General features: G+C 41.6%; 1 protein-coding gene across 2 annotated transcripts in view; it reads right to left on the reverse strand.

The window, feature by feature from the left end:
* Positions 1 to 27,657, reverse strand: part of pkp4 (plakophilin 4) — a 62,939-nt gene that overhangs the window by 17,516 nt on the left and 17,766 nt on the right. Inside the window, exons 3-10 of one of the 2 annotated variants that reach the window (XM_034134691.1) lie at positions 26,857 to 26,969; positions 20,312 to 20,346; positions 14,359 to 14,484; positions 13,760 to 13,947; positions 11,661 to 12,243; positions 4,384 to 4,554; positions 1,659 to 1,869; positions 605 to 737 (exon numbers count right to left, since the gene is read on the reverse strand). In XM_034134691.1, coding sequence (XP_033990582.1) covers positions 605 to 737; positions 1,659 to 1,869; positions 4,384 to 4,554; positions 11,661 to 12,243; positions 13,760 to 13,947; positions 14,359 to 14,484; positions 20,312 to 20,346; positions 26,857 to 26,969 — 1,560 coding nt within the window. Of the gene's footprint in view, positions 1 to 604; positions 738 to 1,658; positions 1,870 to 4,383; positions 4,555 to 11,660; positions 12,244 to 13,759; positions 13,948 to 14,352; positions 14,485 to 20,311; positions 20,347 to 26,856; positions 26,970 to 27,657 lie in introns of both variants that reach the window. The other variant, XM_034134690.1, reaches the window with a different exon arrangement.

Consider the following 27,657-nt stretch of genomic DNA (forward strand, 5'->3'; position numbering starts at 1 on the left):
TGGAGTGAGTCTGATGGATGTTTGGGTTATATTTTGTTTGTTCTTCCAAATAACAATCTATTACCTTGTTCGTTAGAGAGACAGTTTGTCAATTTAATAACAACCACAGGCACAAATGATGTCTTCTAAAGTCAAATTTAGAGCTCAGTAAAAATCATTCTATTCACAGGCTTGTCTAAGGTGGAATAAACGACCTGACCCAACTGAGGGTATAATCGTGGGTTTTAAGTGTTAAATGTTTAAACATTGTTTGTTTCTGTCAATTCAAGTGATGATTTTTTTGTTTGATTATTCTTAAAAGAACAGCACAGTTGGGCTAAAATAAATTCTAATAAGCAGACGAATCAAATTAAATTATATCAAATTAAATCAAATCTTATTTTAAGGATAAGGTTTACAATTTGTCTGACCGTCTGAAAAATATCTTTGTTTCCCTGTTGGACCAAACTCAATATAAAAATCAATATAGCAAATGGCTGGAAGTTACAAAAATAACAATAAGTTGCAGCTAAAACATGACACAATCGGAACTGATGAAAACACAAAAACATTTACATAATATTTACAAATGATCAGAAGTTAAGGTGGTTGAGTGAACACCTACCTCAGTCTTAATCCGATTATCCCCAAAGCACAGGTGCTGCAGGTAGGCGGCTGCGTTGGCCTGCACCGAGGGGAAGTGGTGCTGCAGCATCTGAATCACCTCCAACAGCTCTGGGTCCCGCCAAGCAAACTCCCTAAAATGACAGGTAGGGTACAAAAGGTATCAGTATGACTGCAGAGGTGGACATACATTTGTCTCCTTAAAAACACGGGCACAGTTTCCCTAAATCTTGAGCACCTCAGGGCAAAGCAATAAGCCGAGGAAATTACATTCAAATCCGGTTCTATACAACAATGCACTTGGATAACTGCTTTTCTGTATGCAGGCCACTAAAGAAACACATGAGGAATGCATCGTCTCTAGAAATGATTGTTTTAAGATACTCAAATTCTCCATACATGTATTCAAAAGTAGGTGACATAATGAGAATGCTGGTGTTTGAATAGTGGTTGATTATGCTTTTGTCTCACAGAGTAAAGCACGACCCCAGGCAGGTCAAACTCTTTTACAGTAGTTGTGTTGTTTCTCCACAGCACAAAGCTAAAAAAACACACAGTGCATTTCCCTGGACAGAGATCCTGTTAAATATTCCAGGAGGACATATTACTCTGATGCTCTTACTAACGGACCTGGGTCACGGTTGCCTCCCTGGTGCACTCTCTTCAAGTAGTTACACTACAGCAACATACACGCGTGTAAACAAAGCTCCCAACGTGCAAGGTCAGGGGCCTACGACAGAGGTCAACCCGCTTTCCGCGCTTACACATGACTGTACGACAAGAGCAGACGCAGCAGATTGGTGCATGTGAGAGGCTATTGTTAAGGGGCCAGGCATAGTAGAGGCAGCTTAAAAGCTAGAGCTGCATGTGACTACCCAGGGGGGGGGGCTCGCTGTTTGAACAGTAAGAGGAGACCAGTGTTGACCCAGCAGAAACAGGGATGCCTTGTAAGCATAATAGTCCCTCCGGATGACTGTTTCCTGCTACACTACGCTGTCTGCTAGCCTCTGACTACATCTAGTAGTTTAGAAACATTACAGTGAAATATGACATACCTGGGATCCTTCTGAATGCTGTCTATGGAGGGTGAGCGAGTTGCACCGTCGTCCATGACAACAGCCTGGCGGGTGTAGTTTTGATCGGACGGCCGGTACTGCGCTGAGCGATACGGATCAGCATAGGTGGCTGCTGTGTTCAGAGCATAGTTGTTTCTTTGGTAGATCATCGTACCGCGCTGGCTGGGTGTGCGCTGGAGACTCCCCACACCTGAAGGTCCAGGGAAACAAAAGTTTAACAAGAGAAAAAAAAACACAAAAGCGAGTGGACAAAGCCATGTTAGTGGAGATTAGCAGCGTTCAAACCTTTTCAGCTAAACTCTGAGCTTTGAATGGCGCTACCATTACACTTTAAAGCGAGCTGAAAATACAAACATGCGGCCGTTCCGTCAGACTCAGCAAATTCTGAAATCTGGAACCAATTAACGATGAGGATAAAACAAAGCTCCCTTAGCTACACAAAGCAGAAGTCTTCTTCTTCAAGGGGCTGTTTGCATGTTGTTTTGTTTTTACAAGATTGCGTTTAACCCGGAGGGATCCTGCTGGTTTTCAAAGAGGACTCAACATGCTCTCCAAATCCTTTCCTCACCCGCTTCTCGCTCCTTTGTGCCACTGTGTCCTCAGGCTAACTTTGCCAAACTCAGCAGAGGGGCAACAGTAGACCATGAGCAGCTCCAAAAACAGTCAGAGGTACACAAGTTAAGTGGAAGCATCGCAAACATGCAGAGAAGTTATCCTTTCCAACATGGTCCAACATTCAGCCTGATAGCATCTTGTTTCAGTCGTCTTTCCACATTCGCTCCAAGTCATTTTCTGACCTAGTTTTCTAACACAGAGGGTCACAAACACAGAACTGCATAAACAAGCTGCTTGGATTAGCCCTCCTTCTCACCCGAGCCATGTGATGTGTGGCAGTGCTGCGCTGGTCAGATCCCTATCAGAGTGCCAACAGCACTGAGCATGTGCGTGCTCATACTCCCTCCTACCAGAAAGCAAGACGTCGACTTTTGAGGCTGCACCAAAAACACAATTTCTCACTTCAGTGCACTTCTATTTTGGTCTATCCTGCAATATGGTTATCTCCCGAAAAGGAGCCAAAGACAATGGAGGACAATTTATAAAGCACATAGTGTAGCTTTGCACTACTCATCTTCTCAGCCAAGGGTCAATATTTCTGAGCAATGTAAAGAACTAGATTGCCGCTTCCAGAAAATGCATTGCAAGCGGAAGGAAATAGCCCAAGGAAATGTAATTTACACAACATAAAGAAAACTCTGTGATCAAATTGGATTTTTTTTTTTTATACGAAGTTGCTTTTACAAAGGCTCCATATTGAAAAACTCTTCCAGCTCCACCCTCCTCATATAGCTGGCATAAACACATTATGTATGGCTTGTCTGGGGGCTTATTTACAGCATCAATAGCAATTTATTAGTGCACTCATTGGTCTAAGCAGATCTCCTGTGTGCCAAGAAGAAGGCTGAACGGAGGGTGTGTGTCAGTAAAAACTAAGCATGTGTGTCTGAGGGAAGATGAGAGGGGAATGCCAACAACAGGAGAGCTGGATGAGATGTGGATGAGGGTAACCAAGCTGTCCCCTGGCCCCTCCATCCTTCTCCCCATTCTCACGGTGACACACGGGTAATGGACTCCTTTGTGGCAGGATGACATATCAGTACCTGCCTATTAACTCATGTCTCACCCTTTCCGCTGACAGAGGAGGGAGGAACGGAAGGGAGGCAGGGTAGGAGAGGGCGACAGAGTGAGATAAAAATATAGCCAGGGATAAAAGCAAGACATAGGTAGCAGTAGAGCTAAAGGGCAGACTGACATAGAAATGGTGTTCTCTGAGAAAGACAATACAGCAGAGGCAACAGACTTGATTGAAAATACTTGGAGAGAATAAATAGAACGTCAATACTAGATTAAAGAAAGAAAGAGTGCTCTTATGGCCAAGAAAGGTCTGCTTGAAATGAAAATGTTTAGAGAGAGCTGATCTTGACTTGAATGATGATGCAGAGACAGCTCGGGGTAGGAGGACAGAAAATGCAGGAAATTAAGAGAACCGCATGGGGTTTCTGTTGTGTTTGGAAATTATTTCATAGCCTGACCCGTTACACACAATATCTGAACAAAACGTTATTGTTTGTAAGCTATAGCAGGGGTATCCAACTTTTTGGACCATCACTATATCGCCTAGGAGGCAGGAGGTAAGGAATGATAACCAACTAACCATCACCAGATTAAGGATATTTACGATTATATAAGTATGTTCTCAAATGCCCCTTCCATATGTTAGTATTTTACTAAATTAAGCTACCTGGTGACTAAACTAGTAGCAAAATTACTTTGCGTGTACCAGGCAATCAATTTCCCTCTTTACATTAAATATATATATTTAAGCAACTTCATGCCCAATATATATTTTCAATCATTTGCAAGACTTTATGAGATTTTTTCCATCAACTTGTCAACTTTCAAGGACTTAAAGATCCTGTGGGAACTATTCCTTTGAACTTTCTTTGACAGCTTTCATTTGGTGAGAAAAACATCTTGCAAATCAGATTCACAGAACAATGGAAAGTATTTATCATCTGCAGTAATGCATCATCACAAAGTGGCAGACAATAAATGGCAAATAGCAATTAGGTCAATACACAAGGACAAGTGTATCTTTGATTTTGTTTTATATAGACGTCATGTCCTAGAGTAACGTTGTACCAACCTGAGGAGCTCCTGTAGAGCGTGCCCGGCTGGGACTGGCTCGGGCTGCGGTACAACGGGCCCTGGAACGTCCGATCCTCGTAGATGGGTGCGATGTGGCGGTCTGGAGACATGGCCGGCCTTAAGTCCTGGCCCAGCTGGCTGTGTTGACTGGCGTAGGAGCTTCGCATTCCTGGAGATGAAGAAGAGTGGTTAGCAGCAGAATGGTCTCGTTGTCACAAAGACGGTTTCATAAGTAAAGTGTCAAAGGTTTGGACAGATTGTCACTCGTGTCCTTTCAAAGAGTCCTTGAGGAAGAGACAAACTGACTCGTGCTTTTTTACAGTAATCCTTTCTTGAAACAGAATCACTTAAATGATTGAAACACATCAACATGCAAAATAAGAGGGTAGATGAAAAGAAAACGTTTTTTTTCCCCAACTTTTTCAATTTCCATTTAGGTATGAAGATCAGTTTAAGAGACATGATACATGGTGGATTTAGGTAATCAATCACATAAACGATGTGTCACCTTTAATGCTGTCAGAGTTAATGTCATTTTTGCATAATAATGCGGTTCAATGATATGCAAAGTCTGCTCTGTATTACCATATAACAATAATGCAAAGCTGACAAAATTGAAAGCCGGCAGGATGTTCACCGTGACCTCTCCATAGCAGGTTTCAGGTTTGTGAGTTCATTTCTACACCGGATCAAATTAATGCAAATTGAGAGGGAACATCGGTATGTATATACAGTATATATATATATATACACAACCCTGGAAAAAATTAAGAGACCACTTCACATTTTTCTTCAATCTCAATCTCTACATGTATGGCAGCCATTCCATTCCAGTGTCTGTTGAATTCCATGACAGATAAATGTAATCAGTAGTTTATAGAATAAGATATAATGTTCATCCTAATCAAACACATACCTATAAATAGTCAAACCAGAGAAACTGATAACGCGGCAGTGGTCTCTCAATTTTTTCTAGAGCTGTATATATTAAAGTCTCCCTGTGTATGTGTTCCATTGTTCCACTGTGTTACTAAGATAAACATTTTCCAAACAAGTATCACACCTGTTGGAATTGGGAAAAACTAAATTACAGGAGGGTAGAATAAAAAAAACAATGGTAGCCCTATTCTAATTCTATTTTGCCACCCAAATTAAAGATGTAAAAAATAACATTTTCAAAGGGCCAACAAAGAGCTGACGGCATTAGACCAAGGAGAAGGATGGCCAGAGCAGATGTTGTGAAATGTGCCATAAGGGACACATCTTCTGTAATGTGCAACAAGCTAAACTGACATGGGTGAGAACACATTAACACACAGGTGAGTGCTCAATTCTTTACACAAAACTCACTGTAATTACAGGCTGTGGGCGCAGCTTAAAGCAGTGAGTCGTGTCTGATGCAGATTCAGTCCAGATGTGAAACGGTAACAGCAGAACAATAGCTGTAGCTCTGACCATATAAAGAAGCCATGAGACTCCTCCCACATCATCTACCATTCCCTTACCTAACCAACCTCAAAATGCTTAAAGATCCCAGGGCAAATTAGAGTTAGTAGTCTTTTAATCTTCAATATGTTTCACCTCAGAGTGCTGAAATCAATATTCATGTTAATCTAGCCATTTCCTAATAGTCAAGGAGTAAAAGATCCTCCCGTGTGTGACACCCTCTCAGTAAAAGCCAATTGCTGACAGTTTAACAAAGAACTGTTGGTCTACCCTCCCATCTTAGGGAGAAATGTGCAATTAAACTAAAGAGAATTAAGTAGGCAAATATTTTGTATAGATTATAGTACACATTTTAATCTAATGGTTATGTGTTTTGCACCACATTAACCTGAGTATTAATGTGTAGGAGATGGATGATGGGCTGTAAAGATGTAGGATGAAAAAAAAGGTCTAATGAAAATGGACAATTACTGTGTGATTGCCCTAATCATTCCCCCATTACATTAGACTGTGGAAGGCTGTGTTATTGTGGCAGGACGAGGTACAATAACGGTTATAATTTCACTGTAAAGCATGACCGTTATATGAGGATGTGAGATCAGGAAAATCTGAAGAAACATGGGCGCAGTACAAGTAGAAGAAACAATTGATATAAAGAGATCCCAGGTATGCTTTGTATTTAATTTGATCTACATGCCTATGTTTGTGTTTTTGTGTTAAACTTCACATTAGTTAGGCTCACCACAGTGTGAAGCCCAGTGCAGCAGTATACAGCTGGCAACTGACTGCTCATTGCACTTCTCACGCCACTTGGGTCCTCTCCAACTGCTGAACACCAGCTCTGTCACGCAGAACCAGCTAAATGAGGGATTCTTGTCACAGTTTGAGACAGAGGAAATTAATAAAATAAGAATGTTTTCCTCCAGTGGGAGTGGAAGGCCTCTGGGGGCAAAGCAAGAGAAGATTTTCGATGTAGATAGCGGGGCCAGACGGAGGCTGACCTCTGAAGCACATCAGTTATGAAGCAAAGCTCTGAGGAGGCATCAGCCAGCTGTTAGAAGACCCATGCTAACCTCTAGCTACATGAAACATGCACAAGAGAATTAATTAACTAGATTAATGGGTATTGTTTTAGAACAATGGCGGCAATTCAGATTATGCACTAGCTAAAACAAGTTAAAAGAAAATGTATGTACCACTGTCTGTTAAGCCACGACAATGTATGAAATTAACATCAGTTTGAATTAGACTATACTTATAATCCAGTTACAAACAATGCTGTGGAGGTTATTTAAGAACGATTTTTGGTTAAATTCATTTTCTGGCACTAAATATAAAAATACCTTGCCCACTTTGCCTATGCAACATGTTGGTCCCCTAACAAAAGCCCCCCACCTCCACCCCCTGCTCGTGGTACTTTCAAAGGCCACTCTACACTGTTTAATTCCCAACTGAACCCCAGTCCCCCCCCCCCCCCCCCACTTCAGAGTTTAAGATTTGCTTGATGGAAGTGGAAAAATGTGTATTCTTATTAAAACGATTTTTTTTAATCAGCATTAAAATAAATTATTTGTTCAAAACCATTTATTTAATGAATGAGTCACCTAATGCAGTGCTTTCAGAGCAGCTTAGAGTTGTTGGCACTTCAGGGTGAAAGACTCTTAGCTTTTAGTGACCTCTCTTGGGGCTTTTTTCCTAATGGAAACATTGCAGTTGTAAAATATATATTTAAAATTCAGATTCAATTCAGATTTAACAATGGATTGTATTTAAAGCCAGAAATGAACTATGAACTGAATTTAAACAAGTTCTCTGAAATGGCAGGGATGTTGATTTGCAGAGTAGGGAGTAAAAGTGAAGGCTGTTTCGGCTGTAGTGGCACACTCAATAGCCCTGGAAGCCTTTCACTCTGTGGCAGTGCACACAATAGCCAGTAGCAGCAGCTTGGCAGGAAATCAGTTCAGCTTCTCTTGTTCAAAGGTTTAAAGGGGGGTGAGGATATGAAGAGGAGAGGAGGTAGCAGGAAGACACAAGGAAAAAGGCGGGAGCAACAGAGAAGAAAGTGGGAGAGAATTATACGAGAGGGAAGGAAAAGAAAGGATAAAAATGAAAAGAGGGTTAATGAGGCCGCTCGGACCACCAGAGACTTCTCATCCCATGCAAAGCCCGGCTGTGACCGAGTGACAGGGACAGAATCTCAGAGGCACAGGAGCCTTCATGCATATCTCTCCCACTCAGCAGCCTGACTCCTGGAAGTAGCAACATTCAAACAACCGTAGAGGGGACTAATCTGTCTCTTCTTCTTTATTCCACTCCCCCGGTAGTAGGGCTGCAGACACTTCTAGAAAAGCATCTGCAAATTATCAGGAAGAAATAACATACTGCTGTCTATTGAGGATGAATGGCCCACATTTCTGGGGCGTTATAGTCATTTAATTCTCCCCCTCAGCCCTCGCACCGTGGCTTTAACAGATTGCACTTGGCAGAGGCGAGATGAAGGGCGGTGGTGTGCTTGGCGCGTGCTCGCTCTCCAGAAACAAACACTTAAATGGATGCAGCTGACTGCATTCCTCAACAAAAATCTTTTTTTTAAATCCCTTTCCAGACAAACAGGGGAGTGGAAATGATCACCAGAAAAGAAAATGGTATACTTCAAAGTGAGAATAGCTGTTAACAATAAAGTATTCCACAGTTAAAACTAACGGGGGCTTGGCTGTCAGGCTGATCACACACACACACACACACACACACACACACACACACACACACACACACACACACACACACACACACACACACACACACACACACACACACACACACACACACACACACACACACCACACACACACACACACACACACACACACACACACACACACACACACACACACACACACACACACACACACACACACACACACACACACACACACACACACACACACACACACACACACACACACACTCTTTCTGGGTCCTAATCTCTGCTCTGAAATGGGCATCAAGCGTAATAGCCACATTATTTGGGACAATTTGTCTTCATTTTCAATTTTTCAGCCGCAGAGGGGAGGTATGACTTCCTGCCAATGACAGGGGAGGGAGGGTAGCCAGGCGGGTGGTGGTGGTGGGGGGGAGAGGAGAGGGAACAAGAGAAGAGCACTAGATCGGAAGAATAAAATACAAGTAAAAGAGATAGAAGTCTGCTGAAAGATAATAACATAAGAAACCACACGTTGCATTTAACCCTGATCACGGGATCATCCCAGTTACAATCTACAATGGATCATCAAGCATTTATGACAAACTACGCTGCTAGAGGTAAGGCTCCACGGTGGAGTTTAAGAGAGAAAGAAACACAAGAGATTGTGAAGAAAGTGGAGGTAGAGAAGGAGGACATGGGGGGATGATCTATCAGAGAGAGTGAGAGGAAGTAGGCTGTTGTCTCACTCTGCTCAGAGGACAGAGACTGAAAACCCATTTGTGTCTGTTTGAGACATCATCCCTCAGAGCTATGTGACATAACTGCCTACTTACAAGAAGCTGCAAACACGCAGACACATGAATGTCTGACAGAAGGCTAGCACATAAGACGAGGAAATCTGGTGACGACAGGCCACACTACCCCTCTGATTTACATTTGGATGTCTAGAGTCTGATTAAGAGCAGATTGATATCCATAACAGGGACGCCAAGGAAAGCTGCGAAACACAACAACCCTCCTAAACTGTCCTGAAAAAAGGCACCACGACATTGTGAACTCAGAGGGAAAGTTAACTCGAACACAAGCTAGCATTAAGGCCACAACTAGCTTCGTGTGATAGTTAAAACCCAGCAGCATCTGCAAGTCCACTTATTACCTCACAGGATAAAAACTCAGGACATTTGACTAATTTGTTAGTAAAAATGTGTTCTTTGTCTTTAGAACATTGCTGTTGATTGTCTTCTTAAGGCTTAAACGTGAAAACATATTTAGTATTAAGTCAGCAAGTAAGGAATTAAACTGACACCATTTTATTAATTTAACCATTCATATTCTTCGGTTTTATGTATGACACAAAATAAAGGTTAGTGTGTCTCTCGATGTTTAGGTGTATTGTGATTTTAATAATTCAATAAAAAAAAATGTATATTACATTAACATTTAAGACTGTATTTCCTAGCCATGCTGTGTAGATTTCATATTTAAAACACAATGTACCATGTATTATAACAAATTAAAACACTACAATTAACATGATAAAAATGGGAAATTGGTTGAAGATGAGTATTTCACTGAGAACAAATGAGGACACATGTAAGCATGCAGCACCTACATGCAAACACAATACACCGAGTATGATGTCACACAACAACCACAAATGTTCACCTTCAACATCATCATCAACCAGGCCATCTGAGGGTATCCCCAGGCAGCAAGAAGTCAAGCAGAACACACTCCATTAACCTTGAAACCATAATACAGCCATTTGCTGAACAAGTGCTTCTGTTACCTTTTGGAGGAAAACAAAGACGCTCTTGGGTTTAATGATGAAACGCTACTTTCCCCAGTCACAGATTACTACTTTCATTGCTTTTTCTCAAGCTGCAAAGCCTTCATATAATACTGAAATGTGAACAAAGGTAGGATGTTGCTATGTAATAACTGTGGGTGTTATTATTAGCAAAGCTACATTCTTATCTACAGGAGATACCTTAAAAAGTGAGAATGAATCATTACAGGCCTGTGGCTGGGGGAAAATGGTCGGTTCGTGTTTTAAACAAGATAAGCGTTTGGCCTGAATACATTAGGCAGCGCCTGTCCTTAAAGGACACAGGCTAGCTTGGGATGGCAGGTTTTCCAATTATTATCTACCTGATCTCCTCAACTGTTCTGATTAAATGACATGCACACAAACACACACGGTTATACAGCCACCTCATTTTGCTCCTCGTGAGTGCACACTATATAGCGATAATGCACTCGTGAAATAATGGATTTGAACGGACATTTTATCATGTGTAAAATGTTTTAATCTACCTTCCCTATTATTACACTACATTGATATACCAATGACACCAATGATGATGATTTACCTTGCAAACTAAATGTGCCTTTGTGTCAAAACCATGTTTATTCAACAACTACATTTTCTTGCTCAATTTAAAGAGTTACCACAAACTTATTTGCTGAAAGGTTTCCACTATGTTTTGTAAATATGTAATCATCAAAATCCATCAAACTACTCTACAGCCACATGTTAACTGTGATACTGCTATGTTAGGAAAACTTGACTTGCATTCCTGTTAAACGTTTAAAGGCAAAATGAGCTATGATAAGCACACTATTATTCTCTTTGAACTAATATTTGTCTTCTTGCAGAAGCTATGTTTTGGCTCCACTCCAGGAAAACCACTGACCTTAAAGTAACTGTTTATTTTCTATTTCAGTATGCTGAGCCAAGAAAAAATGTATCACAGTCTAAATATTTACAGCCTGGACTACAAATCCTCTACTCAAGAAGTTCAGAAGAACTTGTGAAAAGCAATTATGTGACAGCCTGCAAAGTTAAATGACTACATGCTTGGGAACACAAAATGCCTTTTTAAAAATGTGTATTACTTTTTACTCTATCAATGTTTTTGAATCTAAGGTAATAAACCCTTCGAACATTTATTTATTCATAGCTGGGATGAAGATTTTTTACACAAGCAAGCCTGCATGCAAGTCATTATTATTTACTGAAATGAGAGTTTGAGCAAGCTAATACACTTTAAATGGCAGTGTGTGTGTGTGTATGTGTGTGTGTGTGTATGTGTGTGTGTGTGTGTGTTGATGCATTTGAGCACCTGTGAGGCTTTCAGGTCGCGTCATCCTCTCGTAAATGTCGTAGCTCTGGGGTCCGTAGGGGTCTGTGCTGTGGAGCATGGAGCGGGGCAGCGTGGAGCTGTAGTGCTGGGGCACGGCGGTCATGGTGGCCCTGACTGGAGACGATGAGTGAGTCGGCTGCTTGGTCAGTGGAGGGTTGACGCCCTCCACCATCGTCAGAGGCGAGCCCATGCGTCCTGACGATGACCCCGCGGAGGCCTGATAGGGCGAGGTCGTGCGGCTGGCGCTGCCCGATCGAGAGTTTGTGGAGCCCACGCGTCGCAGGGCGGCGGGGGAGTTCTTCTGCGTGGAGTAGGGCGAGTTGTTGCCACCGGCGCTGGTGTTACTGCTGCGCTGGGCAGAGGGCAAGGTTGTGGAGAAGATGCTGGAGAGGGGTTTGGGTTCAGTTACGATGGGGGAGCCGTAGCCGCTGCCGACTGAGGTGCGCAGGGAGCCGCGGGAGGGGGACATACTGGTGGCGTAGGCTGGCGAGTGAGAGCGAGAAGGCACCGAGCTCACCCTCCGCATCGCCCGCCCAGGCACTGCTGATGTGACTGCTGGAGCCTGTATGTCAGAAAGAAAAAACAATGTGGCTGAATGCATATTTTCCTCAGTACTTCAGAAGCTATACAATCATGTTGTACTCTCTGTGCAATGATAATGACGTGCTAAATAACACAGCATTACCCACATCAAATCATCACAGGGCATGACTTTACTCTAGGCCAGGGGTTTTCAAAGTGTGGGAAGGTGAGCCTCCCCTCAGAGAACATAAGAACAGCCGTGTCCCCCCCTCCCAATTATTATTGCTATTATTATTATTATTGTTGTTGTTGCTATAATGCAGGGGTATTCAATTGCATTTCAAAGAGGTCCAGTAAGAGAAAATGTCATTAAATGCTCTGTTTTCGCTGTCTAGCTTTCTCTTTTTTGAGCACGCCATTTGAAATTACTCCGACTGTTTCTCTCTCTCTTGTCTCGTCTCTGTGTGTGTGTTTGAATCTATCGTGCTGACTCACTGACTGCACCCATTTGATTGGCTGAGTAGCGTCACCTCCTTAAAACATTAAACAACAACTTTTTAAAACCTTTTTATCTTTATGTTTTAAACATTTACATTTTTTTATTTTAACATTTTCAACATCGTGGATAAATCATTATATGCTCCCGGCAACACACTGAACTCAACTTTGCCTCCTTATTACACTCACCCCTACTTTACTGGGAACAATGTGTCTGCGTCTTTGATGCGCACAGGCGGTTGATGCGCGGATGCAATGTAGACGGGAATAAACGCAGATCATCCTCTGGCTGCAGCCTTGACCGGTACTTGCTTTTGATCAAAGTAAGTATTATTCAAATTAAAATAAAGGGCGGTGCCGGCCGTCAGCGAACCGAGCTGGCCGTCAACGGCCCGCTGACGACCGGCCGTTCTGTGATTCTCCAGAACACACAGATGGCCAGTCCGCCCCTGCCAGGACTGGTCCATGAAAATCCTATAATCGTGGTCATACTTCCTCCGTTTTCTGCCAGACGCTGTCTCCTCTCTCACTTTAGGTAACTTCACTAAAAATCGATCCATGTTGCCGCTCGCATTAAGTTAGCTGAAGTTAACTAGCTAGATTTCACTGTTTCTCGTTATTTTTTTCTCACGCTGCGCCTCCCCTGAAGCTCTCTGGCGTCCCCCCCGGGGAGGCGCGCCTCACACTTTGAAAACCGCTGCTCTAGGCCATATTTATTTTCTCTTTTCCACCCCCCTCCCTCTGTCGTGTGTGGCCTTTGGTTTCTCAGTGGTCTATGTGTACAGCGCTGTATGAAGCAGGATTATGTTGCGGTGTTCAGTGTACTTTATTAAGTGTTTCATCGCTACCTTGAAAAAAAATGAACAGCAATTTCTCTTTTGTTTAGTGAATTAAAAGCTCATCAGTTAGGTAATTAAATTCCATAAACCCTTGAACATTGTTAACAACGACTGTTAATTCAATAACTGAATGCTGTTGTTATTCACGAGATAACAGGTTACAGATAAATGTTGAGCTCCACCACAGAACAACAGCAATGTGTTGTAGGTAGATAGTACCTGGGTTGAAGCCTGGCCCTCTGCTCTGCTGCTTCTCCCCAGGGTGCCAGCGCCAGGGAAGGAGTGCTGCATCCTCAGCTCAGCCTTGCCCATGTTCTGGCTGTGGAGGTAGCCGCTGCTGGCCTCTTGGTAGCCGCTGTCCGAGTACGAGTTCATCTGAGTAGAGCTGCGCGAATTCCCTGTGGACCCTGGGAGTGTGAAAGAAAAAAAAAAGCCCCTAATTAAACGCAGAGACAAGAGGAGGAGGGCGGGTTGGAGGAACAGGAGACAGACATGGTTTCATAATAGACATGACCTTTTCTTAGACAGCATTACTAATGACAAACGGCACAGCAAGGGGGAGAACGGTTCCAACACTCTTATGATTCAGTTTACCAAAGCCTTTTCATAAGCTGTGATGAAGTATTATGGCATTCAAACTATGGATAAGATAAATGTGCAGGGTGAAACAGGCTTTCTGATACATCAAAAGTAGAGAAAACAGTTGAAACATTGACGTAAACGTTTAGTGGCACACTGCTGAGGTAAGAAAAACGAAGGTGTGAGTTAGAGAAAAGAGGGCTGCAGGCGATAGAGTGAAGGCAATAACAGACCCTCACTTTCATGGAGGGAGGACTGCTCCGGGGAGTACAGAGACACCTGCTCTGACTCAGTCCTGATGCGGTAGCTAGGCGACTGGGAGCTGTCAGTCAACCGAGACTTGGTGTCGCCCGAGGCGGAGGCATCTGGGAAGACACAGAAGAGCAGGGAGTCAGACAGAGGAAACGCTTTGGGTCTGAAACAATTAAGAGTTACGGCTTTGAATGGAAAGCTTATAATAGACATTAAAGCAGTCAACAATTGATGTAGTTGTGAGGAAACAATAACAGGCAATTATTTCTAGAACATTAGTTTCAAGCCTGTGTACAGTTTAGGGGTGCATACCGGTTCCCGGTATTACCGATTTTACCGATTTTTTTTTTTTTTTTTATAAAAGTGAGGCATAATATCCTTAAACTTGTGCCCAAACCGTCGGAATTACGATGTCAATTTCGCAGGTGAAACTCCGCAACCAAGTCACTTTTGAAAATCTAAAGTGTGGCTGCATATGACTGCCAGTCTGAATGGTGGGGTCTGTAACCACTGCCAGTCTGAATGGTGGGGTCTGTAACCACTGCCAGAAGTTTATTTCTGGGAAAGGTGGCAACACATCCAATCTCCAACCAATGCTGTCTCGTATGGCAACCAAGTACCTTTGTGTTCAGGGAAGCAGCGTGCCAAGCGAGAGAGTGTTCAGTTTAGCAGGTGATACCCTACGCTGTGAAAGGGCCCGTTTGGATCCAGAGAGCAGATATGCTCATCTTCTTGAAGATGAATGCACAAAACTGAACTGTGATGGGATTTGTTTTCTTTCATCAGGCAAATGTTGATTTTAAGGATGCTATTTGTTTTATGTGCAATGCCGAGATCTCATGATCCTTTATGTGTTCTCTGGTCAGTCGAATCTCAGGTTGAATATTGATTATACTGGTGCTATTTAATTTTTCCATTGACAAGATGTACTATTCCCGCCTGATGGTTGTTATAAATGATATTGCAGAATCAGTTTTCTTCATAGATAACGTGTTTTTCATTGTTTGTTCAGTACTAAAAGGTCCAAGTCCCACAATTGAATTTAATATTCATTTGACATGTTAACTATATAATAAAGCGCTTCATGGGAGTAATTGCGGGATGATAAAATGTTTCCCTTATGCAACATGAAAGTATCACGATATGCATCGGTATCGTTCAGTGGTATCGGTATCGGTATCGGTATCGTAAAAAAGTCAACGATATGCATCCCTAGTACAGTTGGAGTCGTTACATTTTACTGGTATACTAATTTGGAAAGGCAAAGTTGGGTGGCATGTTACTGTGTATACAACCACGGTCTAAATATAAACATTCCCCTACATCCACCTTCATTCAACAAGCAGACCTGGAATTAGCCCTCTTATGTCCCTGTGAATGTTGCTCGTAAACACAATCGAGTTAAGCGTGACGAGTGTCAATGGGTTATTCGGCAATCACTACAACAAAAGGCAGCAAGTGGAGGGGAACAGGGAGGCAAACATTGGCAGGCAGGGTGTGTGAAATCCTGCCCGATTAGCTGTGAGAATGTGAGGTGAATCCCATGAAGAAGCCTCCTTGAGGCCCACGGTGACCTGTTGAATAAATCTGTTGACGCATAAGCCTAGTGTGGGGTTTGACAACCTGGCATTTTGCACTCCCACCTCTGAAGATCTAAGAGTGTTTGCCCGTTTACTGATGGGACGAAAATGGATTTAGAGCAAAATTGCCAGGATTAACCATTTAGCATGTCCTGCCGTGACAACGTCTGCCCCTGCCTTTACTCAACGTCAGCATGTCTGCTCTGTAGTAAACATCTTCACTATTTGCAAAACACCTTGCCAATTCTGCCACTTTAAACAGTGATGCTATTTCTAATTCAACACATGGCCCTGCTTAAAATAACAACATTATAATGCTTCCATTTCTCTTTAGTCCTGCTTTCTCACTCCCCCACTCACTGTCTCTTGTGTACTGTCTCTCTTTCTTCATCTTTCTCTGTTTGTAATTTTAACAAAATACCCATCCTGTTTAGGGATTTTCCCCTCGCATCCGAGCAGTTACTCTGTGTCCGGTACAGTGCTTCGTTTCAGAGCTCAGATTTGTATACTGAGCCTAAACCCTGTTTGATAAATGAGATGCCAAAACATGGAACAACAGGAAGAGAGGGACACAGTACCCCTTTTTACACATTGAAGATAAAACATTACTGGCTTCAAAACTCACTCTATAACAGGGCTCTTGGCATTCATTATTTGGTCTCCTATATGTATTGATTTAATGTTGTCAATAGTGCCATTCTCATACAAAATAAGAGCACTCTGGATAGGGGGGTTTGTTTCTCTCCAAGATACTGAATAAGAGAAGTGTAAGTATAACACAGCTAACCTTGGTGATATGTTACATTTTATTTTGCACTTCATCTTTTTTCATTTAATCGTTTATTTGACGAGGGACAGTGCACATTGATGAACATTTAAAACAAATAATGCTTTAAAAACGTAAACATGCCGGATTTTAGCTTTGAGCTAGTTTCCATCCGTAGTCCCTCACATACAACATTTAAGAGATCTCTCTACTGCTTATACTCGCCTAAGTAACCACAGTTGTCAAAGCACCCCGTGACCCCATACATTTTTAATAATGTATTAAATAACACTATAGGCGCCCCGTTTACAGTCCAGCAGTACCTACACAGACAATCAGCATTTATGTACCTTCTAAGAAGTTTATGTTTTTTTTAGGTGTCCAAAGTTAATTATTGTGTTGGAAAATTATGAGGATTTTCTAGAAAGATATTTGAATCACAGTGACTTCTGAACTTTTTGTTAACTGTAACCCACCACCAGACATGTCACATAAGAGAGTGGCCAAGCTGGTTGAAGTTCAATTCTAAATCTGTGTTTTTGCACTTATATTGAGTCTGTTGTGGTGGAAAATACATATTCATAAGGTACCAAATCCGTTTTATAATTATGAGTCTGCTGGGCAACCAACTGGCAGGGAACAAGGTAAATGTGGAGATACAATTGCCATCGGCAAGAGAGACAGGCAGGTGTCTTTGTTACCGCGTCTTCTTCTCAATGTGGTACCATTTGTAATCACATGTCAGGCAGTATCAGAACTAGTAATGATTGGTTGCCCTTTCTTGGAATTAGTTATGTTGTGGCTTGTAAATATACATTTATAATTTACATTTTAAAACATAATCTCCACAAAACCTTAAGTTTAATTTTTGTAAGAATGTCAACCTACTAATGGCTCTTTAAAATATTTCAGTCACTAGACATGCCTCTAAAAGATCCGGGTCTTTTTCGGACATGATGCTGCAGCTGACATGTTAATCTGTCAGGATATTGGAAATGTGAATGTCCAAGAGACAAAAAGCTTTCATTCTGGGGTGTTTGTCTTCTACTCTCAGTGGACATGAGGTGTGACTGCATTGACATTTCCTGGGGCTAAAAGCCTTGTTTCCACAGTAACACCACTCAAACTCTCGGACAGTGGAAACATACGGTAGCTCATTAGGCCAATAGGCCTCAAAGACTAACGCGGTCCATTATGCTCTGTGTCACACATTTAGTCTTTAATTGATTTAGATTGGAAAAAGTACATTACCACATCTGACTATCGTTTATCATCTACACTACAATTAGAAATCAATACGAAGCAAAACAGTGATTGCGATTATTCCCCGGCTCTGTTCAAACACTAATGAAATGCATTCAACAAGGAAATGGAGAATGGGCAGCAAATGAAAAAACTGTGTATTAATATTCCCAGTGAATGTGTTCAACTATAACCCCCCCATAGGCTGTTCTGACGGGATCGACAATGAAAGATTAATGACCATTGCAGACAAACGCCAAGTTACTCTTTGCAATTAATAAGCCATGAAATACATTAGTAAATTAAATTCATTATCTGGTCTCTGCTGAAGATCCTTCAAGGATGTGGACTAAACAAACAGAGAGCAAAGGGGCCTGGGAGAGATCCACATTACTGCTGGGGCGGTGTATGATTTAGCAGAAATAGCTTGGATAAATATTAAAACAAGAATAGGCCTCAGGCTATCCATAACGGTACGCTTGGTTGAAATGCCTCATGTAATGATTATTGAACACACACACACACACACCACACACACACACACACACACACACACACACACACACACACACACACACACACACACACACACACACACACACACACACACACACACACACACACACACACACACACACACACACACACACACACACACACACACACACACACACACACACACACACACACACACTTAAAGGACACCTATCATGCTATATTTGAACAATATATTGTAGGGCCATACCTATATAAAGTATATAAATATAGTTTTTTTTTTCAAAATACCAAACAGATCCTGCATTTTAGCCATGCCTCATTTCGCTCCATTTGCTCTTTCCAGCACTGTTTTTGCAGGGGGCTGATTCTGTGAGCTGCAGCTGACCACGCCCCCCTGCAGGAGAGGGGAGCGTGCTCTGATCAGCTGCTGGGCTGTCAGAAGAGGGGGGAGATCTCCGTCCTCCGTGTTTTATTATATTATTATATAGAGTCGTTATTCATTTGTTTTAAAGCTCAATAAATAACAAAGAAGACCTTTGACCGGCACTTTTCTAATTTTGTCCGGAAGATTTAAACTTTAACGGACATCTTGACCGGCGAAAAAAAACCTAACTGAAACTCTGCCGCACGGTCCCCTCGTTCCTTGGAAGAGGCGGAGAGGTGGGTGTTTGTCATCTGCTGGTGGACTAACCGGAGAGAATTACAGTGCTTGCCTCGACGGGGAGGGATTGCATTGAATTACAGCAGCAGGAGCAAACGCTTGCCTCGGGGAGGGAGAAAAAAAGCCACAGCGGAGAATAAACAGAAGGGCAACCATGGCAACCATGCGCGGGAAGTCTTCTTCGCTGCTTTTGTGGCAGACTACAGCGCCACTTACAGGCCTGGCATATGTACTACAGCGTCTCCAGCGCTTTCGAGCGGCAATGGCCGGCCGTGGCCCAACCCCACATTCCCCTGATAGGTGGAGAGTTGGCCCAATAGCCGTAGCGCCACCGTCCTGACGTCAGTAACGTGTTCAAATCTGGATCAGTTTTTATCAGATCCGTTGCAGCCCCGTTTTTAGAGATTTGGGTATGGAGGAAAATAGAGAGGGTTGTGTTTTCTGACACTTGGTGAGTTCCCTGGAACACCGGGGACACATATTCATGTATAAAAGACGTACAAAAGTGCATTTTGCATGATAGGTCCCCTTTAACTTAACCCATACGAATAATTTAAATGCATACAACAGTTAATCCCTACTCATTTTAATGAGTGTGATTCTTAACAGAACTGCCTAGTATACATTAATACCTCCGAAAAGCTGTAATCAAGGTCAAACAGGAACAGACATTGACTACTTTGTACATTTAAGCTAGCTTAATACACATTATAAAGAACGCTTGATTGATATCCACATCAACAAGTTTCATGTCCGTGACATTGTGACCCCATTATGTTACAGTAAAACTCTATGGAGAGAACATGAAATGACTGACAAATGCTACATCCTGCGTATTTCTCAGGTTACTAATGAGTATAGTGAAAACAACATTTGATGTTAATGCATTATACACATGGTTAAAATAGATGTTAAAAACACGACTTTGAACAGTCTTCCAACCCTTATTTAAATCTTGGTTATAGAAGATAATGCTGAAGTAATGCTAGTCATGTTTTAATGTATTCATGAGTCTTTTGTTATGGTCTTTGAAACTCCTCATGGACTGCAGTTGAAATTTGGCCAAGAAGGGTAAACTGGCACATTAACAGTATTGTTTATTAATGTGCACTGTAACTGTGAACTATTAAAATAAATGTAAGTTGTTGAAGATGGATAGTTATTAAAAAAAAATAGTGTTTGAGTTCACATACCTGCAGCTCTCCAAGGCAGGGACTTCTCAGACGAGCTGTATGGGGCAAAAGAGGAGATGAAAAAGTGAATAAATGCTCTACAAACCAAAGACACCACAGTGAATGACATGAGTGAAATCAACTGGAAGAGGCACCTTTCAGCATCATGTACCCTTTCCTTTGGCTTTTCACAACACGGTCACAGATGGTAATCATCGTGTTTGAAATAAAAAAAGCTAAGAGTAGATTTCATGTTTACAACTTAGATGTGAAGTCCATTTCTATCATCTGTGTTTATCGAGACCTAAATGTGCCTTTGCTGACAGCGGGTGAGGGCACATCAACATGGAAAAAAGCTTGAATGTGACTGGAAGCTGTTTTCCCCCCTGCAGCTTTAATAAACATGCCAAGCCAAAAAGTACAAAAAGCCAGGGGATGGAATACATTCTGATGGCAGCTAAAACTGAGCCTAGACAAGTGAGCTTTCTAGACTATATCAGAAGTGATCATATAGTACATTTTACCACTCTCAATGTACAAGCTTATAGTATCCCTGCATCCAAAACCATAGCCTTGAAGTGCAAGCATTTATTACAGCACAGAGGAAATATTAGAGAGGGGGAAATAATGGTCAAGTCAGTCTGTGGCCACAACACTGAGCAGCAAAACCAGAAAGGATCTAATGACATTGTGTGGGTGATAGATGAAGAATCAACGTGGGTCAGTGGATAAAGGCTCATATTTAATAGCAAGCTCAGAGCAGAAAAGCATCTGACCAAGTATCCAATAGTAGACTATGGCACAAATCCATTCGCTCCATTCCAATGTTTCATAGGCCTTTGGCCAAAGGCATTTATTCCTGATAGAAGGAAAACTACATGAAGGAACGAGTGAACCCACTACAACTGGAAGAATCCCATCCAGCTAAATATGGGAGATGGCAGTGGAAGTTATAGTTCCTGCTCTCTTCATGATAGAGAAAACAGGCCGGCTTTGGTAACCCTATAGCTGGATTGATAGTTGATGCAAGGGGTTAGCGGAGTCCCACCATAGATACCTACAGATAAGGTTTTGATTGATAGTTCAATAGCTGATGGCATCGCAGAGATAGACGCATGGATTGTGTATAATCAGGGCGTACAATCTTTAATTATATTTCCCAGTGTAACCGGTTTTAAATTTGATGACAGCCTACAGCAAAGTCGAAGAGTCTGCACACGTAACTGTTATAAGTATGGCATAACCTTTTAATGAAGAACTAAAAATCCATCCTATGCCTTGAACAATCCTTAACATCAGTAACCTCACACATGCAATCAATGTGTCAGGTTGTTTACAGTATGTCTTGAGAGTTTCTTTTCACAACTATCAGTCAGGTCACTACTATTTATGTAGGATGCGAGTTCAAGAAAACAGTGCAAGTCCCAATATGTCTTTTAAAAACCTACCTTAGAATGCTCATAAAGATGCTACTTATTGTATAAATAAAACTGAAGCAAACTCAAAATAATAACTTAAATTGTATACATAACTATAAAGCTAAGCAAAAGTGTATTTACTGAATGGTATGAATATATTTAAAAGAAAGAATATAGTTATCCTGCAGCAAATGCATTTCATTATAATGATAATTTATAGACAAGGTTTCAGGAGAAGAGAAAGGCACATTAATAGCCACATAATGTACCTTTGAAAATACTTTCTGACCAAAGTGAAGGCCACTTACTTTCTTCACAGCTATTTTCTGAAAGCCTGTTGTTACGACAGTCAGAGGCCGAGCAGGAGACATTATAGCAGTGTTTCAAACCGTTTCTCTTTAATATCCTCCATTTGCTGGTCATTACTATCGTGCACCTGATGTTGCAACTGCTGCTATTCTTCCATCTAAGGTGACACTGGATGAGCTTTAAGAAACACGGCACTCCAAATTTTAATGAGCACGCAGGCAATTAAAAAGAGGAAGTTGGGCAAGTTGTGCTCCATTGAACCACGGCAGATGAAGTAGAAGAACGGCGGCCATAACAATGATGCACCATGCGTGCGGCGTGCCGACCGGCTGGCTGGGTGGAGGAAGCGTTGGGAGATTGTAAAACTGCCAATGCTGATAAACAACAGGCCGAACCCTGACAGGATACTTTATTTCCCATCAACCCTTCTGGTCGGGGGGGGGGGGGGGGGGAGGGTTGCATCTTTTAGGAGATTTGCCAGAGGTCAAGTTTGATGACCACTCCCTCTATGCCATGTAGAAAAGAAGGTGGTGGCCAACTCTGGCGGTGTCGTGAAGTGTAACGACTCCCATTCGAGCCTTAAGTGTGCTGCCTGTCACCTCTGCCGTCCTCCTGCTGAGCTATTGAGCCAAGCAGTTTGAGCGAAATGTTTAAAAGCTAATCTCCATTCACACACAAATGTCCGAAGACAGCCTTTTATTTGTCCTTCTCTGGCTTTAAAAAAGGTGTGAAAAGGGTGTTGCATGTTTTCTTTATAGAGTCCCCAGAGGTGGTGGATGGATACAGGCCCCCCAGTGTGAAAAGTGGATGCGTTTACATGTAGTTTACATGTTAAAATGTGATTAGTAGTAAGTAAGAAGATTTTTGAAACATCTTGTAAGTGAGAAAATGTGCTCTTCATTGGATTTGTTTATACAAAACCTTGAAGACAAAAGGGTGGATTTCAGCTGGAAAGACCTGATTATTCAACCCTAACCTATGATTCTGAGAGGTTTTATGGCCTTCTGCATGCCAAAGAGTAAGTCAAATATTACTATAGTGAAGTAAATACTTGACAATTAATAGCTTTTTGGGTTTGTATCCTAAATGTAACTGAAGAGAAGCCCTATTGATTTTCCTCTACAACTAAACACATCAATCAATGTATAAATCAGGTTGCACAGCTTCACAGTAGGCTCTTAAGTGAATTTGAACATGAGGGCACAGTAGAAAGAACTAACGGTCTGCTCCTTTACAATGTCAAGCCACATCAGCACTGTCAGACCAAGTGTTGCAAATCAACTGCATCACTTAACTGGCAACCCGTGCCCTTTTCGACCGAACAGTCCCAAGAACTCTACACAGGAATTAAATCAGGCACTGCAATTTTAACACACAAAGAAAAAACAGATACATAGTGAAGATCAAAGGGTCTCACAACAAAAAGACAGTCTACTAAGTAGCAACAATCTGCTGTTTAATGGGGATTCATGTTTGCTTCAATATGTAACGACAAGCAAACAGGACCTTGGTCATAAAATGTCCACTCTTAATCCTGCTAGCGGCAACTAGTGTTTGCTTACTGTGAGAAAATACACTGTACAGTTTGTTCAGAGCTGGTAGGTCAATCAAAAGCCTCAGCGCTGCAATTACAAATTCCACTCACTCATTCAGACGCTAATAGAAAGGACAGCACTATCCCTTAGGCAGGGACTTTTTTGGAGCTAGCTTTGGACTCTGAAACACAGACTGCCCGAGTTCCCAAAATTGTCCCAAATTTATTTTTGATGAAGCGTCTTGATAGTAATATAAATTAAATCATTATAAACATAGTGGTTACAACACTCTGATGTTTTTTTATATTGTAATGATCAACTAAGATGGTTGTTATGGCTTTTGTTTTGGCTGACATTTCTTCAATATCTTCTGGTATTTAGCTTGTATGGTTCACCAACCACTCTGAAAATACTTTAATCATTTTTATGCTGTTAACCTTCCACTTATGTACCCATTCAACAAGCTGCACAAAACATGTGAAAGCAACTGGCACAGACACAAAAAGGTTCTATTAGAGGCAATCATTTCATTGAGAAAAATAAACATTGCCTGGTCCTCTAACTTTTATTCTAAAATGAATCTTGATGTGCCACTCAGTTTGTTTAATGTCATTGGGGACCGAGTGACAGCGGGACAACCAAAGGAAAGCTAAAATTAAGGTATAAAAGGCTGTATTTCTCAAAGTGGAAATGAAAGTCAATAGCCTGGCTGTGGTATGTTCAGAGAGCTGTTGTCGAGACCTTTTCTGGCAGCACTTGAAGCGGCTCTATACCTGTGCCTCTCTAAAAAGGGGAAAAGGGGAAATTGACACTCTAATCCTGAGTGCTACAATCTGCAGGTAGTAGGTGGGTGTTATTTGCAGGTATGCAGGCTGGAGTGACAGAATGCATTGTGAAAGGGCAAAGGGATTATTATCACAAAGTCAGAAGAGACCACCGAGCCATTACAGCCCCTATTCAGACCAAGTGTCATGTATCCAGATATAACCCAATGCTTTCATGATCCATTTCAGGACAAATTTGTCTCACCTGACATCAAGGGACCATTTGCAAAAAAATGTGAAGGATCACTACCATTTATTTGGTGATGTGGGTCTGGGATGGTATTGAACAAAAAGTTCTGGTAGTCTTGAGTCAAGTTCACACTAAAGTTTACTCTACTTAACTCTAAAGGTGGATGGCTGAACTACTCGCATTAAACAACTGGCCGTCTTATAATTGAAAGTCACTTCATGACTGAGAACAAAGAGGGACACAGTAAAATAACTTTCACCAGGAGGAATCCACATTATGTCTGGTCTCCAAAACTACATTTTGTCATGAAAAAACATGCGGGAAGCAACACAGGAAACTGCATAATAGTATTTGCGTAGTCAAGCTTGATGACTTTGTAGTAGACACATACGGTCACAAAATGGCCTGTTTCCATCTGTCTAATATGTATAGCCTGTTTCTCTGGATGCAGCAAAGTTAAAAACATGTCTAAATATTTAGCCTGCTACATATCTGGGATGAGTAACAGATAATGCTCAAGCACCGTTTTGCGGATGAAGAGCCAACACAATTTTTACTATGATCTTTTGTCAGGAAGCTATAATAACTGTCTGCAAAAAAAAACATCTGTGCTAAAGTCACAAAGTGTAAACACGGCATTAGTTAGAGTACTTAGGTTAGGTTTCAAAATAGTGGATACTTTTTAATTAAGCAGGGAGCAAAGAAGAGGGAAGATCCTGCCAAACTGAGCCGTTATTGTAGTTTGATGACCTACCAGAGGCATGTATTTCACACCTTTTACCGTGCTGTTATTTCCATATGAAAGAGTAATCCATATTTATAACCATCCTGTGTTGAAGGGATGTTGGAAAAGAGGACAAAAGTCGCAATTTGAATAACCACTTGGGTGTACCCTAATTATTGACCATGCTTGCATTAATGTCCCAGTTAGTGAAGCAGTCCCTCAGTGTTTAGGGACACACTAACATGCATTCTTGGGCATGGACACATACACAAATGGTTTGATAAACTAGGTTAACTAGGTCCTTTTATGTAATCACAGACTTGTAGTTGCGACATAACATATTTACGACTAAAACGGTTACGCAGCAGTGGATAGGTGTCAAAACAGCACTATGCTGTGCCATTAAAACTCCTGGTCATAATGTAAGTAAATAAGCAAAAGCAGAAATTTAAAAAATATGAATAATTCTGAAAAATGCCTGAAAGCACTGCACTCTCTTAAATGTCACAGTCTATTAACCTCTACTGTAATTTCCCTTGCCACTTTAAGGAATTATGTTTTCATTGGACCTAGACGATGGTCCAGATGAACTGTTTAATAAGTGAAACTGCAATTAAAAACAGTGGTGCATGAATGGATGTTACAAAACATGCACATAACATTTAGTACGAATTGAATGTAAAAATGCAGACATATATATTCAGATTATGTTTATCTAAATATGTTGACCTTTATGCTTCTATCCTGCAGTATTTCATTATTAGTATAGTTATTTTGCGTATGAATTATACAGCTTTAATTGGTCAATGCCAATAGCATTAATATATATCAACGCCATGTCCACCGCATATTTCTCAAATTACATTGAGGTTAACGATCGATAATGTAAGACTAGTGTCAACCTTTCTCCACAGCGGCTCTGTGAAGCGCATTGAGATATTGTACGTGGTATTGAGCTGTACAAATGAACCTGACATGAGCCACGGGGAGCGGGACAGAATGTGTGGTCACTGAGGTGTGAGCACCAGGCCGCCTCGTGTCTCAGCTGATGACAAGGGAATGAGTTCCCAGAACAAACTCAGAGTTTAGAGCTTCACTCGTGCCACGCTGACAGCAGCGCTTCACTGAGCAAACAACACTTTATTATCATGCACATTCTGTCACTGATACACACAGGCTTTAATATTTTGCCTACAAAGTCAGCTGTTTATGTTTTCATTTAGGGTTAACAGAAAGGTGATTTGAGTCGATTAACCATGACAATATTCTGCAAATTGAAAAAGCTAACCACCAATGACCATGATCTGCTAAGATAACATTTCAGCAATTCTATAATTTTCTAAATAACAGGAAAGGAAGGGGACATTTTTTGATTAACAGTCCAGCCATATTTGAGCACATTGGAATGCTTCATCACTCTGCCATAAGGTTACACTATGGAATATGGTCACTGCTGTGAAGGATGAAAACGCCATGTGTTGGATTGTAGCGCTGAGGGTGTGTGTGTGTGTGTGTGTGTGTGTGTGTGTGTGTGTGTGTGTGTGTGTGTGTGGATCCTTTCATTACCTGCTGCTACTAGCGCCTGGCGACTCAGCCCCAAGTCTGCATCTTTCCAGCTGATTGGCCACAATCTGCCTCTCCACTTCCAGCTCCCTTGTAAGCCGCTCAAACTGGAGCTCCTACGCATAAAAAAAAAAGAACAATTTCTTTAATTCATTATCATCTGGGAGAGCTTTATGCACTTTGATTTGCCAAATAAAAAGTCAACACGAGGGAGGCAGGTTAACAACACTATGACAGCTACCAGTGTTGTGCTTCATCATGACATGTAGGTTAATGATGAAACAAAGAAGAAGCCTAAGGCACACAAGGTAATTCCAAATATAAATGTTAGCTCATCAGTAGCTCAGAAAATAGAGAACACACACACACACTTTATGGTGCTGCCATTTCTCCTTCCCACACAGAGAGAAAAGCACCACTTCAGTGTGTGATATTTAGCCTCGATGGCCTTGTTCCTATAGAAGTCGAGGAGAAATCAGCATTTGACTAATTATCCAGCCTGAGCGAGGTCATTACTTGCACAGCTCTCAAACTCCAAGCACTGCATCATCACACTCACAAGACACAAAACAGGGTATTTTGTACAAATAAAATGTATTACACACACTATACTCAGACCTATCTTTTTACTCACCAACACCTCTATACTGGCAGTATTAGGGATTATCTAAAACTCTTGCAAAAAGGCCTCACTCACCATAACTCTATGTACAGATGGCATGATCTTCACAATGCTACCCTAGTCGTCCCATGTAATGTCCATTACCATGCTCAATTTCATTCACAGCCAGCTGCTCTCACCCG

The sequence above is a fragment of the Trematomus bernacchii genome, unplaced genomic scaffold (genome assembly GCF_902827165.1).
Source record: "Trematomus bernacchii unplaced genomic scaffold, fTreBer1.1, whole genome shotgun sequence".
NCBI classification, from domain to species: domain Eukaryota; kingdom Metazoa; phylum Chordata; class Actinopteri; order Perciformes; family Nototheniidae; genus Trematomus; species Trematomus bernacchii.